At 40.8% G+C, this 15,842-nt stretch overlaps 1 protein-coding gene and 1 long non-coding RNA gene across 3 annotated transcripts in view; both read right to left on the bottom strand.

The window, feature by feature from the left end:
• st6galnac3 (ST6 (alpha-N-acetyl-neuraminyl-2,3-beta-galactosyl-1,3)-N-acetylgalactosaminide alpha-2,6-sialyltransferase 3) overlaps positions 1 to 10,793 on the bottom strand; it is an 81,127-nt gene extending 70,334 nt beyond the window's left edge. The window contains exon 1 of the mRNA XM_037085103.1: positions 10,237 to 10,793. Within this exon, the coding sequence (XP_036940998.1) occupies positions 10,237 to 10,254 (18 nt within the window). The 5' untranslated portion in view covers positions 10,255 to 10,793. The remainder of the gene's footprint in view (positions 1 to 10,236) is intronic.
• Positions 10,794 to 11,231: 438 nt separating this feature from the next.
• Positions 11,232 to 15,652, bottom strand: LOC119011760. 2 transcript variants are annotated; one of them, XR_005072268.1, is made up of 3 exons: positions 14,272 to 15,652; positions 13,717 to 14,149; positions 11,232 to 12,823 (listed from the first exon to the last, which is right to left on the bottom strand). It is a non-coding gene; the product is annotated as an uncharacterized LOC119011760 (long non-coding RNA). The 2 variants fall into 2 exon arrangements; XR_005072267.1 differs by having other exon boundaries at positions 13,717 to 15,652.
• Between the last annotated feature and the right edge of the window lie 190 nt (positions 15,653 to 15,842).

Genomic DNA, 15,842 nt, shown 5'->3' with positions numbered 1-15,842 from the left:
ACTCTGTAACTGCTTCATGTTAGGAAGTCAACAGAGAACCAGGACATAAATGTTCCTTGAGGTCCATCACATGTGTGATCAAGAGCTCTGAGAGTGCAACAACGGAGAAAAACACGGGAGGTTTTGTTTGACTTTAAAACAGTAGTTGCTGAATCAGTTTTTCTTGCCCTGCTACAACGCAAACTGACAAATGGACTACAGTGATTAGTTCAATTAACTGATAAGTAAACAACAAATTAATTAAAGCAATCTACCAATTACACCAGATTAATCACTCGCTCCTCTAGCCTAACAAAAAGCAGAAAAGCCAAGAAAAAAGTCCTTGAATTGCTTTTTTGTCTCATCAACAGTCAAAATGTTTTCATTTTAATCTAAGGCATGTTTGATTGAAATTGCATTTATTAAAATCAATCAAAATGGTTGCATATTTATTTTTTGGTGAATTTAGTTATTATTATTAATGAAATAACAATATCAGGTCTAATTTTAATGAATAATAAATCACAAGTCATTTATCAAGCAAAACTGGAGAGCAGCTGCAGGATTCAGCGAGTCAAATGTGAGAATGTTCTTTCTGTTTTACATTCATTTAATCACTTTTGGAGTCAGATCTAATGACATATTTGAAGACACCCTTGGGCTCTGAGACTTTCTATTTTGTTGTTTGTGTTTCATGTTCATATTTCATTGACTAAATTATTTCTAAATTAATAGGAAAAATAGGGAAATGGCAAATAGTGGAAAAATCATCAACAGCTGCATGTGCATATGGCCATCATACGTAATCGACGCAAAAAGGTGACACAACCACCACTTGTTTGGAAATTCAACCTCTAAAACCTGCTGGACAAATGTGATGTGTAGCATAGAGGAAGAGTCCCGCATCCTAAAAAAAAACAATGATTTCGCTGGTGACACTTATCTAACAATGTGTCTCAGTGTCTCTAAGATGTCTCTTTGGGCAGTCACTCACTTCTCGGTAGAAGTTGGTTTGCATTACGGAGATGTGTGACATCAGCAAAACATGATTCCTTCTGTTTTCATGTTCATCTGTAACTCCTAAGAATATATAGTTGAACAAGCTGGTCCGTCTTTGATATCTTAAACAGTCACATCTCAGACTAACTGCTACTTTTGTGTAAACTCAAGCTGTCATTTCCTTTATGCTGCAATTAGGTCTCCAACCTAAGCATGTTAGTGAAAGCTTTAATATCAATGAGATATGAAAGCTGAAACATTAATTTTAGATTCATTAGATGTATGCACTTGAAATAACATCGAGAAAAAAGGCTATTAAATTGTATGTGAGCTACTGGTTGATGCAGTGATGATAGCCATCACATGTCGTTTCCTGATGTTCGATCATCCGGGTCATTAAGAAAATAACCACTGGACTGATCAACCATGAAAAGCCCAAACAGATTTTACACTGCACCAATAAAAGCTTATAAATGTAAACACCCTCCTCTAGGGCAAACACGACACTCCTGGACACTCATTGGACATTGCTTACACACACATACACAATTTGAAGTCCATCTGGTGTTTGTTATTTCCTCGCAGCAGTCAGTTGGTAAATCACTTCTTGCATCATGTTCTAACCCAGAACTCCAGAGTTTGTCCAGGAAGCCGTCGGGGCCGGATGATGCCATCTGACCACCGACGACCTGCTGTCTTGGCACCCTCATCAGTGACTCACAGACTGCACTGATAGCTCTCAGTCAGTCAATCTGCCTTTATTTACAAGTGCTGGTTCACAACGGACGAAGGAGGTGTTAAGGGGGCAGTCTCAATCCTAAAATAGTGTGTCACCCTTTAATCCCTGAAGACCCCGAGGTCCGAGGGAACGTGTGCGGTGCTGCTGGGGGATCAGACAAGTTAGCTGGAAATTGTCCTGACACCACCAAGATAAACACTGACGTTAATCCAAGAAGCAGGAGAACACATTACTGAAAGAAAATCAAACAATATTTCAAGATGTCCTAGCCCAAGATAGAGTCATGGGATTATTTAGGAGAAGCTTGAAATGGTTGAAGAGATCTGATAATACAGCTTTTCTCAGTAACACTGAAACTAGACCTGAAACAATTACTTGATGAGCAGACGGATTACGACACCGACTCCTTGCAAATCCAGTTGTTCTTTCAATCGAGTTGTGCTGACAAACATGATGGCTGTCTGGATTATGGCAGCATGTTTTGAAGTGAATCAAACTCTTTGTTAATGAACCGCACCAGAGTTGCAGCGAGGTGGTCGGGAAGTATCAGACACAGGACTTTGAGACACCAGAGACCAGAGTTCATATCCTGTCTGAGTCCCATCTTCAAAGCAATTGAAAGATTATGATTAAATGTTGATTAATAGTCTATGCCATGCCTTCTGCCTCATCACGTCACCAGAGACATTTTCTATATTAGAAGGTCTAATTTGTAAGATTGATGATTCTCATTCCCAACACCAGCAAAGCATCAGTTGGGCATGAGCCTCAGCCTAGATCATGATCTCTCTGCAGGATTTGATATTTTGGCGAGAAAACAACAACCGTAATAGAGAGCATAATCCAGCTGGCATTACGTTTCCTTCAAAAACGTATCTATTTTTGCAAATGTGTCGTACAAATAAGTCATTTCAAGGATAAATGGTTGGAAAATGCACATTCAAGCAAAAATAGTAAACATCTTTGAATCAAATTTTTCGCAAAATGTGCTGCTTGGGGATTTTATCCCCTGCCTGCTTCTTAAATGTGTTGCAGCCTGCCTCTATATTTCTTGCATTTTGACTTTTGGATTTTGTGTGTTTGAGTTCAGACTTAGGCTTTAAGTTTTACGTAAAAAAAAAAAGTTTTCCCTTTGTCATAAATTACATTAATTGAGTATCTTTAGGTTTTCGATGGTTGGTCGGACAAAATAAGCTAAATGACACCATCGCTGTGGGCTCAATCATGGAAATAATCATCATTTGCAGCCCTACCGTTCACCTATATGCTTTTTATCCAAAGCAAGGGATCATGTGGAGGCATTTCATCAGTTTTGGGGAGACAAAAAACCTTTCACAACATCACTAAAAATCACTTCACTAAAAATTTAGACTTAGCTCCATTGAAAGTAGGGTTTTCAATTGTTTGGATTCAAAAAACCCCAAGAGTGTAGACGGATTATCTGGGAGCATCTTGAAATTATTAAGAAAACTACTGCTGGCATAAATCAATACATTAGTCTAATCTCTGGGTTTAAAACGGCTTTTCTCAGGATATAAATCTGCAGCATTTAATTTAAGTATCATAAAAGGAAAAATGATCATTTTTGCTACCAAAGTTCACTTACAGTATCTTTTTCACCTGATGGAATGAAGTCAAAACTTATTGAGGATAGGCAGGGTCTCTGCTCTTTTCAAACTCTAGACTTCATTTAAGTCAACGAGAGCAACTTTTAAATGAAAGTGTATCTTAACGTTCAACTGTATTGATTACAATGCACTTTCCTCCGGTGTCAGGAAGAACAAAAGGCAGATTAATAACTGCACTTAATTCTTTTCAACATTGACAGTGGCTCTGTCCTCTTGTTTTAGGGTAATTAAAGTACAGAACTTCAACCTTGACATTAAAGCCTCAGAGAGCTCCTTTGTGAAGGCATGTACAGTAATAATAGGGGTTATGGCCCAGAGGTTCTTTGTGAGTAACATGTAATTTTACGCTGCTGACCGTGACTGCAATTACAGAGTAGAATTTAATTTGTAGGCTGCCATATCACCTCCTTCGTTAAACTCTGGGTGTCTTTTCTTTGTATTTTGACAAAATCGTGGTAAAGAGGGAAGAGCGACATAAAAAAAAAAAAAAAAAAAGACAGCTCTGGCAGCAGAGTTCAAGCATCCTGAACTGGCCAAGTGGCACATGATTAAACGCCCCGGGATTATAAACTACCTGAGCAACACGACCAACGATGCATTCTGAGATCAAGTAAAGCTTTAAGTCTTCCCAGATGTTGATCAGATTTCTTGTGTGAGCAAAGGCTCAGCCCGCTGGCCCAGTTACTACCACTATGACTGCTGCAGTGTGGATTAATGCCGGATCTGGAGGGAGGTTATCACCCTTGGTTACCACTGTGAATAAGCTAACCCTTGGACTAGCTTCTGCAGCGGTGTGTGTGTTTGCACAACAGATGTAGGTTACATTACCATGATAATGAAGCAACACGCTTAAATGGTACCCTGTTGGCTGAAAAGGGTCAGACAAAGACTTTCTTTAAGGTCATTCAGTCAGGACAGGGTTCAGAGAGAGTCAAACTCAAATTTGAATTCTCCTCATTCTTAATAAGAAACTACGATTATATGGAAATTATGTTGATACTGAGCATATTTTTTCCATTTTTCAAACAACATACAACATTTTTTTTTTAATTAAATGAAAAAAAAACCATCTCATGAAGGATTACCTCCACTGTTAACATCATTTAAATTGCTCGATTTAGTAACTTTACAGTTTTTTTGGAACACTTCCATAAACGTGAAACCAGCTGCTAACTAGAATGACTGTCTTGCAGTTGTACGCCTCTGCAGACCCGTTAGGTTGCTACTCCAGAGTCGCGCTGTTGAATAATAACCAGACCATTTTTTGCAGAATATCATGATCACACAGTGCATTTAACCTCTGAACTGTTGGATATAAGATATCATGACTTCATTATTCTATCCTATTACACATAGATTTAAAGAAATTCTCTCAGTGCGTTTCTGAGATATCGCATCCACGAGAGTGGGGAACCATGAGGTGAGAATGGCCTTGATCTTTCACCTTTCGCCCCCAAAAACTAATCAGTTCATCCTTGAGTCCAGTTGAACATTTGTACCAATTTTTAGGAAATTCACTAAAGGTGATCTTGAGATAACGCATTCACAAGACAGATGGATGGACAACAACATGATAAATAGCTGTATAGCTCATTTAAAACAGGCTGAATCAATAGTGTACGTGTCGATTTAGCATATTATTTCAATGAGGCAGCAACTGAGTCTTTGTTGCCACTTTACAATCAGTTTGTTGACACCAGATAGGAGACATTGCTGCTGTTTCCTAATCCTGTTAAACTGCTGTTATCTCTGACTTGCAGTTACAACTCAGAGGCTGACTGAAACCGTGTTTCTGGCTCGATAAATTCATAATTCTAAACAATGCTGTGAACATGGATTAACTTTCTTCCAGACCTCTGAGTAGGCGTTATTTAATGGCTCACTTCTGAATGCCGGTGTTGTTAGGAGACAGGGCTGTAACTGGTGATCTTGTTCACTGTTGATTCATCTGTCAAATGTTGTCTTGATAAATCGATAAGTTGTTTGGTCTATAAAATGTCAGAAAATGATGGAAAAGTCTAAGATGATGTCCTCAAATGTCTTGTTTTTCACTAACTTTCAGTTCACTTTGGAAGTTTTGATACTGGAGTGCAACAATAAGGGTTTTTACATTTCACATGAAACTTGCAATCATGGTTTTCGGTCCCTGTTGTATGGATTTTCATTCTGCATTGATTCATATTTAGCATATTTATGAGTAAAATTTAACTTCTGCTCAAAAAGCAACTTTTAAAAGTATAATGACTTTGAGTATCATTATTAAATTAAGCAATTTATTAAACCATCAGTAATTTATCTGTCTGCTGTAGGATTAAGAAATGAACGTCCTTAAGGGCTCTGTGCAGCCAGATTGCAAACTTTCCAAACATCTCATGTAAACTTCATACTCGACACAAAGGCTCAAAGGGGAAATCTCAGCACGGATTTGATCAAACTTTGAATATAAACCGGAGACTCAGCCTCATTCAACATCCTGCCGGTGCCCCGTGCTTTCTCTAAAACTGTGGCAGGGCACTTTTTATCAGCCTGCCTTCTGCTGTAACACAATCACATGGGACCAGGGGGACTCAGAGAAGTGCCATTCATCCCTGAAACTCTTAGGAACTGGGACACTCACTGCATTCCCCAGAGCTGTTCCAACACCTCTCGACACACACAAAAGACTGCGTGTGTGTGTGTAGTCATTACTTAATTCTAAATCTCTTTTTCTGTGTTTGTGTTTTCTTTGTGCTTGTGTGTGCCGGCATGAACCCGTCAGAAAAAGCTTGCCCTGCAGGCCCTGATCTGCCACATGTAGTTAGGAGCAACGGCGACATCACCGTTTTATGGATGAGACGCGATGGAGGGTTCGTCCTGAACTGTTACGATGGAGGACAGCAGCCGCAGCATTTCGCAGCTCAAGCACAGTTCCTCACGGATGAACTCACTCCAATTAGGACACAATCCGACAAAGGGGGAACCCTGCGTGTAAGAGCTCTCTCCCCAGGCCTCTCTCACCAATTATAAACATGAAGTAAGTAGCACAGTGTGGGTCAAACGGCTCCCAGTGTCGTGACGCATATACTAGGACAGCCAGGTGAGGTGAGAAATGCATCCTCTCGTGCACCTAAACACACCGTCAGACATGCACTGTGCACGCTGAAGAATTATGTAGGGTTGGCTTAAGAGTTAGAGACTTAAAAATGGCAAATCAAACACTTCATTTGGCTTCTAAATCTGTTAATTCCTCCAATAGAAACTGTCTTTGTGACTGAGATTTGATTAGAAATTACAGGCTGTCCTCATCAGAAAAATGACCACATTGGTCAACTGGGAAAGCAGATTATTATGACCCATGTCTAAAAGTATCATATCTTCAAAGTGATTTGTTGGATGAGAAGAAAATTAAAGACAACTAGCAGTTTTCAAAAGACCACATTTATAACCCAAACATTGGGAAACACCCGAAAGTAGAGCAGGGTACAGCTGAGTAGATCAATGTCTAATATCACAATACAAGCTACAACTCGCAGCAGCTGCCAACATGAAGACTCTAGAATAACTCACTGTAAATTACAACAGACTAATGTTGAGCTACTTTTCAATTAAGCTGACAGGAAACAAGAACACTGGTGTCATTTAATTCAAAGTTACAGCTCATTTACTTCCATCCACTCCCAGTTTACATTCCCTTCAATCACTCTGCAATTGATACCATGTAATTACACTTTCCTTTCTTGTTAAAATATATCAGTGTCAAATCTAGTGTGAAATTATCTCCTGTCTCAGATAACAAAACCGGCCCAAACGAGTTTGTGAAGCGACATGCTGTTGACAGCGACTCTCGTTTCTTCCTGTGGGCGTTGGAGGATTGACAGGAACCAAAAGTGGCTCTAAATGAATGAAAACTCTCAACTTAAGCACAATGACACAAAAATAAAAACACAACACGTGTGGCTTTACTCAAGGGAGAGAAATGATGCTTAATACCTTCAACACCGACAGGATGAATGAAGAGGATAACAATCTTTTTCATTGTAGTAACAACAAGCGATGAGGGGTCAGCAAAAATATATCACATATCAATATTTCAATTTCAAAATGAGCCACACTTTTAGTGGGAATGGTAATTTTTGCAGTTAAACTTCACTGGAAAAAGTCATTTTTGTAGCAAAAAATCCCATTCCCTTGCTAAGAAATGCTAAGGACAAGATTTGCATCTCTGTAGGTAATTCTACTTAATAATAGTAGTCTGGGACATATTCTAAATCTTGCAGCTCATGCAGTTTGGATATTACACTTAGCAATTTCAATTATAAATAGTTTAAACCTCAATTAAAGCCACATCACACACTACTGTTCTTTAAAGTTCCCATTAAACAGCTAATGGAGGGCTATTTGTTTCAGCATAGTTAGGTGTTTCCTATTAAAACAAGCAGCAGCCAATTGCCCTGGCATGACGGTCATGCCCCATCGCAGCACCTAAATACCACGTCGCTGATGCTGCCTCTCCCCAGACTGGCAGCTTCAAGGGAAGACATGGCCGAGTTAACCAGCTAACGGCAGGTAACTATATTTATCAGCAGCTGGCGCTTAGTTTAGCAACAAAGTTACTGGTATCTGTCTACCAGAAGACTCCAGGAATCACCGCAGTTCTGTAACTGTCCTTCGTTGTCAGTAGTTGAGGCTGCTTAGATCCCTGGTCCATAGACTGAAAAGCTGCTGATTATAAGGTTTGTTAGCAGTTACCTTAGCAACAAGTAAAATCTACCAGCACAGGGTTGCTCCAGGCAGAGGGGCTCGAGGGCTGCAGAGGGGAAAACCAGCAAATATTTTCTCCATGAACATGACCCAGTTCCACCCACAACACTGAATGAAGATTTAATGGTGGGTTTCTGTTTTGCTCAGGTTATGTTTTTGTTCACTAATACACGAAGTCCAGTCACGAGCAACACACTCCTCCCGTGACATTCTTTTATATACATCCATGGCAGCATCATAAAATAAAGAGGACGAAAAGTTAACATAGGTCCCCGAGTGCAAGGTGAGTCATCAACTTTCCAGGAAATTACAAACTTCAGCTTTTATTGGAATAATGTACAACTCAACAAAACATCAAGGGTGTCACAATTTTTAGACTAATTTAGACTACGGATATAACTCAAAAGCAAAATTCAATTTCCATAAGAAAATTCAAATGCAGTATCGACAATAACCCTCTTTATTGATGAGAAGAGGGTTCACTCTTAGAGGAAAAACTGGCCTGAACTTTACTGATAACATTGCCAAAGATCCTCAATTACTTTACTTCAGCGGATGGTTTACTCTGGACAAGTTTAGGACACCAAACTTTGTAACAAACTGAGTTTCTATCTTTTGTTGTTTATTTTTAAATCACTGAAGGCTGGTATGCATTGTGTGTGTGTGTGTGTGTGTGTGTGTGTGTGTGTGTGTGTGTGTTATGCGGTAAGTCTTCTAACCCTAACCTGCGAATAGCACAAAGACAAAGTCAAGCTATATTTTCAAAGAAGAATTTAAAAATGTAATTGACATTTGACAGGGCATGAAAGTTTAATTGAATCCAAATGTGGGAATCGTGACCCCCCTACAAAATACAGAACAGATGAAGATTTCTTACATATAATATCTTTAAGTACCTTACCACAAAAATGTTAATCATTGCATGATCCCAGTTTAGTGGGAGTAAAGATTATCTGCTTCCCTGCACTTTATATCATTGTTAGCTTTCTATCTTTGGGTTTAGATGTTGTTCAGACGAAGAATGTATGAGTCTGTCACCCTGAACTTTAGGAATCTGTGATGAATAGTTTTCACTGCATTCTGACATTTTGAGAGACTAATTCAGGAACTAATCACTTAAACAACAACTTCACATGGAGCACTTAAGGCTAAACCTCAACCTCTCAGGATTGTGGTGTCAACATTTGTAAAACTAGTGATATTAACCAAAATAAACTGAAATTAAAAGAGTGAAACAAAGAGGCAGAAAGTGAGAGTCACTGAGGAACTTTATGTTAACTTCCTCATTTGTTGAGAGATCTTCCTCAGCTCCTCAGACCCCTGAACGCCTCATGAAGGATGTTGTGAACACAGCTGGCTGGCCTGCAATGTGCCTGATTTAAGTCCCTTATTTAAACAGTGTCAATCGTTACATGGTCAGGTTTAGTAAAGGGGAAGATTATCTGCTTCTCTCCACTTTATCATTGTTAGCTTCATATATTTGTTTTCAATGGGAGTGTTTTAGGCTAAACCTAAACCTCTCAGAGTAGTTGTGTCCACATTTATAAACTACGGATTTTAACTGAAATAAACTAAAATGTTAATGTTGAAACGTGAGGCCGAAAGTGAGAGTCACTGAGGAACTTTGTGTTAACATCTTCCTCATCTGTCGAGGCATCTTCCTCAGCTCCTCAGACACCTGAACGCCTCATGAAGGATGTTGTGAACACAGCTGGCTGGCCTGCATGTGCCTGTTTTGTTTTGTTTTTTTGTTTTTTTTCTACAACAAGCAACACACACGGACCGAGTGCCTCAAAAACAAACAGAAACACACACACACACACACACACACACACACACACACACACACACACACACACTTAACGGGCCTGGTTTTCTTCATGTGCAGGATCGAAAAAACCTAAATTCAGAGCCTCTCTCCCCGCCTCCAAAAGAAAAATAATAAAAAAAAAAAAAAACCCAGCGAGCAGAGAGAAACCAGAGGAGGCTTGACTACCTCCACGGAGCATCAGCAGCAGCAGCAGCACAGCTCTCATTTCACCCCACATCTGCTACAACGCACACGGACGTAAAGCCAGCCACACCAGCTGTCTTTGTACACGCTCTGCCCTCCGTCTGACTGTCATGTATGAGAGAGAAGCCCCCACTTACCTTCCACATCCAGGCCATTCTTATTTCTACGCAGACAATGGTGGACTGCTTGTTTTTCGCCAGCCCCCAAAACGCCGCTCACCGCGTCCGCTTCCGAAGGCTTTAATTCATAAGTGCATCAGAGGTGGAGACACAGATGCGGTGCGGTTATGTGCGGGGGTCGGCTCCATAAATATTGGAGAGTACCGTTATTCGTCTCCTCTCTCTGGGGTTTTTTTCTTTTTTTTTCTTTTTTTTTCCCCCATGGAGCTGCCGGGACCTGGACCGACGCTGCGCTGCTACTGGCCGCCGCAGACGCATAGCCCCGCCCCGGACTGCGTCACGTGACCGCCGCTGATTTCCTGACTTGTGCTTTCAGTGCAGGCCAGGCTGAGGAGAGTAGAGGCTGGAGGATGTGCAGCAGTTCATGTGAGAGTCTCAAGGCTCAGGACAAGTGACAAATACTGTGAGGATCTCAGGTGGTTACTCAGATATTTCAAATGTTAATGGAGCGGGAGAATTAACTCACTCAGTTACAAATTCAAGGGGCACTATGTGGTCCTGCAGAAGAAATTCAAACTCAGGATTTAGATATCTACAAATTCGGAAAAATGTATTTTTTCCTCAACCAAATAAACAGGCTGTTGTCAGAGGAAAATAAGGTTAAAGGGGGGGCACATATAAACAAAGTAAAACAGTATGAAGTGTTGTTCTTTAAGGTCAGTCGGTTTATTCAGTTTGTTTAGGCAGGGTTAGGGTTAGGGTTAGATCAGTCAATGGAGATCTTTCTCTTCTGATTAAGATTTATCCCAAACACACTCAACAAAATCTATTTTAAGATGCATGCAGGCATTATAATGTAAAAACCAATACCCAGTTTAAAATATGTGGGTTTTTTTTGTTTGTTTGTTTTCTTTTAATTTGCCACAGAAATTAGACCTCCCCCGGAAATTTACTTTGACTTCCTGACCCTCAGGTTGAGAAACAATGTAATAGATGAATGTCGTGGGACGAACCTATGAAAGGTATTTTAATCGTAATTATATAACACAGGGTTGCATCACTAAATCAAAGTTTGTAAACTACGTCATGCTACAGAAATTACAACAACATATAGACAGCCATGAGGATACAGATATTATTAACAGATAGTGAAACTTTTGAATCTGCGTCAGGGTGTATGTCAACAGCAGCAACTCGACAGTGATGATTATGAGGTCGGCGTCTTCACATCAAAAGTTCAGCATCTCGGAAACACTGTTCACTTTGATGTCACCAACATAGAGTCCACCACTCCTCGTCCAGCTGTTGTCCTGAGCTCTGTCGGCTCAAGAACACGGTCCTTCTTTGGAGTGAAACATCTTGAACCAAAATGTTGTAAAGCTGTGGGTCTCTGAACAGTCTCTGATTTCACAACGGAACAAGATCTACAATATGAGCGGTACTACAAGACAGGACGGGCCAGGGCTAGCTGGTTAGCATGCTAACCTCACATTCATTTTTTGAATTCTGGCCGTAGCTTACAGATTGCACCTTTATTGCCGTGCACATGGTGAAGCAGTAAACAAAATAAAGTGTCAGGTGTTACTTTAGTTCCCAGAGCAACTTCATCAAGCTTTTAACATTCTGCACCATGCAGGTTGTTCCAGACCCATCACTCCGCTAAAACATCAACATCATTACACCAAGTTATCAGATTTTATTTTACGACAGGTACAAATATTCACTGGTCATAATTTAAAAGGTTCTGACACAGCTAAAAACTGGCCATGACAGCAGCAGTTATCTGCATCGTAAGTGTCTACTTTCACCTATCCCTGACATTTTAAAGACACAGTTCACCCCAAAATCAATCGTATCTTATCTGCAGTGTTGTTTATCCATCTAGATTGTTTTGGTGGGAGTTGCTGAGTTTTAGAGATATCAGCTGCAGTCTGCCTCTGTTAAATATAATGGATGGAGATGGCACTCAGCGCCAAACACGTACATTTGGGGAACTCAACTGCAGTGTCTCTTTCCAGAAATCATGGCAATTGAGAGTGACGCTACTGAAGTGAATAGAGAATGCTTCCTCCTCTGCTGGCAGTTTGGTGGGAAGAAAACAGTTGCAACATGAAACTGCTCACAACATGGTCTAATATCTTCAAAACACAGCACCTCACACCAAAACAATCCTGACTGATAAAAACTAACGACAGGTAAGAAGAAAGATATTTAGTTTTCTTTTCGGGGTGAACTGTCCCTTTAAATACATGAACCAGTTCAGAGAAAAAGTTTTGGTCTTATAACTTTATGTAATTCAACAAATAAACTTATAACAGTGATAGCCATTCACTTAAGATTTCATCAGCTAATTTAGTTTGATGAAGCGCCTCTGCTCCTGCAGAGGCAGCAAACAGCTGATCCTGCCAGCTGGATTCCTCCTGTGTGGTGTGTGAGTGTTCTCACATTGTCGGCTCCTGTTTCCTCTGAGCGCTCCGGTTTCCTCGCGAAAGGGTGGAGCAGATACCCTTAAACTGCCAGCGGTGTGAATGTGTTTCTTCCACTGTGTGACAGACAGCAACTTGACCCAGGGCATGCTGAGGAAACCTCCAGCCCACGTGTGACCCTGAATAAACCAGATGCAGAGAACAGGAGCATGACCACAATCATGTCTGTTTGTCGTAATTTTGTAATGACTGCGCTCATGATGTAATTCAGAAGGGCTTCCACCTTTTCAGAAAAAGGTTTCCAACTGAATGCAACTCATGGAGGGAAATAATCTCATTGAGTATAGTGCAGTTTCCATCAAGAACCTGAAAGGTTCATCTGTCTTGTTCACTGCAACACATTCGCATTCAGGGGAATCCTGCACTGGAAGAAAATATCTCTTATATCTGCAGAGCTGAGGTTATCTCATTCTATACCGTCTCCCCACAAGAGCAGATAAAAATTATTCTAGAGAGGGATCCTTTAAAAACACACAGCTCACAAAATTGTTTCTATAATTCAGCAGATAAAATATTTTTTAATCCGGACAGTCTGAAGAGTCTTTGGGGATTCTGGAAATACTTCCGCTGAGTGTTTTTAAATGTACTTCTGAGCTCAAGCATGGCCACTTAATTATCTTTTAAAGAAGCCGGTGGTTACATCTGTGACCCAGATAAGCTGCACAGAATGGGATGTTTTAACAAACCATCAGGCTGGCAAATGGGCCACCACAGCTCGAGTCAGCCTTTCAGCATTTCTAAGGGTGACACCACTGGATGTTTGTGAGGACAACACAAGGTATTTTAAGGAGACCTGGGGACATCTCCATGTTTGTGGAGACCAAAGCCTGATATACTTCGCAATAAGTTGGTTCATCCACAGCCATGTTTGTAGCAACAAACTATCGCCATCCATTGTTTTGTTTGTTTGTTTGTTTTTTTACAGTTGCTGAAATCATACGGAATCCAAGCTCAAGTTTAATCAGGAAGACTTTTCATCTTTTCATTCAGCTCTCTCCCAGGTTCAACTCACCAGAATCAGCTCCCCTGTTCATTCTTCCTCATCACCAACACCGGTGTCCAGACTCCATCGGGGGGATGTCCTGGTCCATGCACAGCTCCACCATCTCCGCAAATGTTCCTTCATCACGATGGAGTCCAACCACTAAACTTTCGGGAACACAGCAGTGCCACAGTTGAGCTTCCCACCCTCACCTCGATGTCAGAGGAAAATGGCCACAGTGTGAATATGGAAGGCTGTTTGAAAGTTGGCAAAATGGATTTGGAAAATCAGACGATCACATGATCGAGCAAATCCAGCCGCCTCACGAGTCAACATCATGAAGACGGGGCTTCCTGGCGCCTCAGTTATCCGAGGTCCCTTGTGAAGATGCCCTCTGGTAAAATCCAGGACCTTCGTTTCATGTAGTCTTCCCGTCTTGCTTCCTGTTGCTCTTTACCATCAACTGTATGAAGTAGGAGATTTAGGGGGACGGTTACAGAAAATGGACAGCATTTATATACTGCTTTCCTTGTCTTACCAACCACTCAAAGCAATTACCAGCACAGGTCACACCACCACCTCTACCTGCTTATCATGCAGTCTCACACTGATGGACAGGGTTCAGTATCTTGCCCAAGGTTTGGATTAAGTCTTGGATTGAATCACTGATCCTTGGTTGGTGGACATCCTGCTTCTGAGCCACAGCTGCCGTCAATAGACCCTGATATGTTGACAGTCAGTCCAAAAGCTCAAACCATATGAATGCTGAAGGACTCATGTGAAAGGATGAGAAAGAAAAACAGCATTTCTATGAGGGGAGAGAAGAAGGCTTGAATTAATGGTTTGAGCCCACTGAAAGATACCAAGGACACAAATGCGACGGTTCGGCCACGCAACCAGCCAGGCAACACATCTCAAGTTAAACTTCTTTGAGCGGATGTATTTTGGGAACGATTTGGTTTGCGATAGTGACTTTTCCGTGTCCGTCCACAGAAATTGTTTAAAATGATAAGAATGAGCGATAGCAAGTCGGCAAACATGCCGTCTGTCTTCTCCATCGTGTTATTCAGATGCTGCCGCACTGTTGTGCCTGCCTGTATGGGAGCCTGTAATTGAGTTCAGCTGCAGTCTGCCTCCTGTCAGATGACATGACACCTTGAGTAAATAGAAATTCTCCAAGATGTCAGTCTTGTTTGCAAATGAAAGAAACCAATCTAAGTTTTGTTTTTTGTTTTTTTCTTCAGGAGAACATATTTGATATACACCTTCTGTAATTACTGGCACACAACAAACGAGCATGAATCCACAGAGGTACAAACACTTGCTTGAGGAAAGAGGAACAAACACACTCACACACACACACACAAAGCCTGTAAGCAGGTATCCACAGGCAGCTGGTACACCTCACTTCTTCTGATTAGCTGTCGGCATATTAATTAACTTCTTGCCAGGTGTGAAGCAGGTCCTCTCACCAAATCAATACCTCCATTGGGGTTATCACCAAATCTCCCCCTCCATGTTTCTCTCTCTCTCTCTCTCTCTCTCTCTCTCTCTCTCTCTCTCTATCTGCCTCTCCTCTTTTAAAGCTTTTCAAACAGAGCATGAAAAAAGTAATCCTAAAACTCTTAATCAGGGATTAAATTCTCAGGAGTGCACACCTGGCTCAAAAAGAGAAAGTCAAGGTCATCTGCAGACCACGCATGTGAAATTACCTCTGGATGATTAAGAGACTGTGGATGATACCCCGTCACCTTCTCTGGAGGTGATAAAGAGTTTTCAGGCTCTGCGAAGTCTGCAAGATGAAAATATATCTCTCCCACTCTCCAGTCGCCAGATGGCTGTGGACGGTAGATACTGACGGACTGGTTTTACACGTGTGAACCATGGGAAGTTTACTCACGACTCCCATCTGGACTCTGCATCTCAGTTTATTGCTAGATGCTGTAAAAATGACTACTGGTTAATTTGATGGGAAATCATAGGCTGATAATGAATGTGAATTCATAGTAATATGTTGTGATTGTTTTACAGTAATAAAGATGAAAATCACAGTAATTGTTTTTCTACATATTGTGTTTCTACAGCAACCCAGACACAATTTAATGGCAAAAAACAGTATTGTTATGTTATAAATAGCATCTGTTGTTATTAAAGAT

The sequence above is a fragment of the Acanthopagrus latus genome, chromosome 21, assembly GCF_904848185.1.
Source record: "Acanthopagrus latus isolate v.2019 chromosome 21, fAcaLat1.1, whole genome shotgun sequence".
NCBI lineage: Eukaryota > Metazoa > Chordata > Actinopteri > Spariformes > Sparidae > Acanthopagrus > Acanthopagrus latus.
The sequence above is the reverse complement of the archived record's forward strand: the minus strand, read 5'-3'. Positions and strand labels throughout refer to the sequence as shown.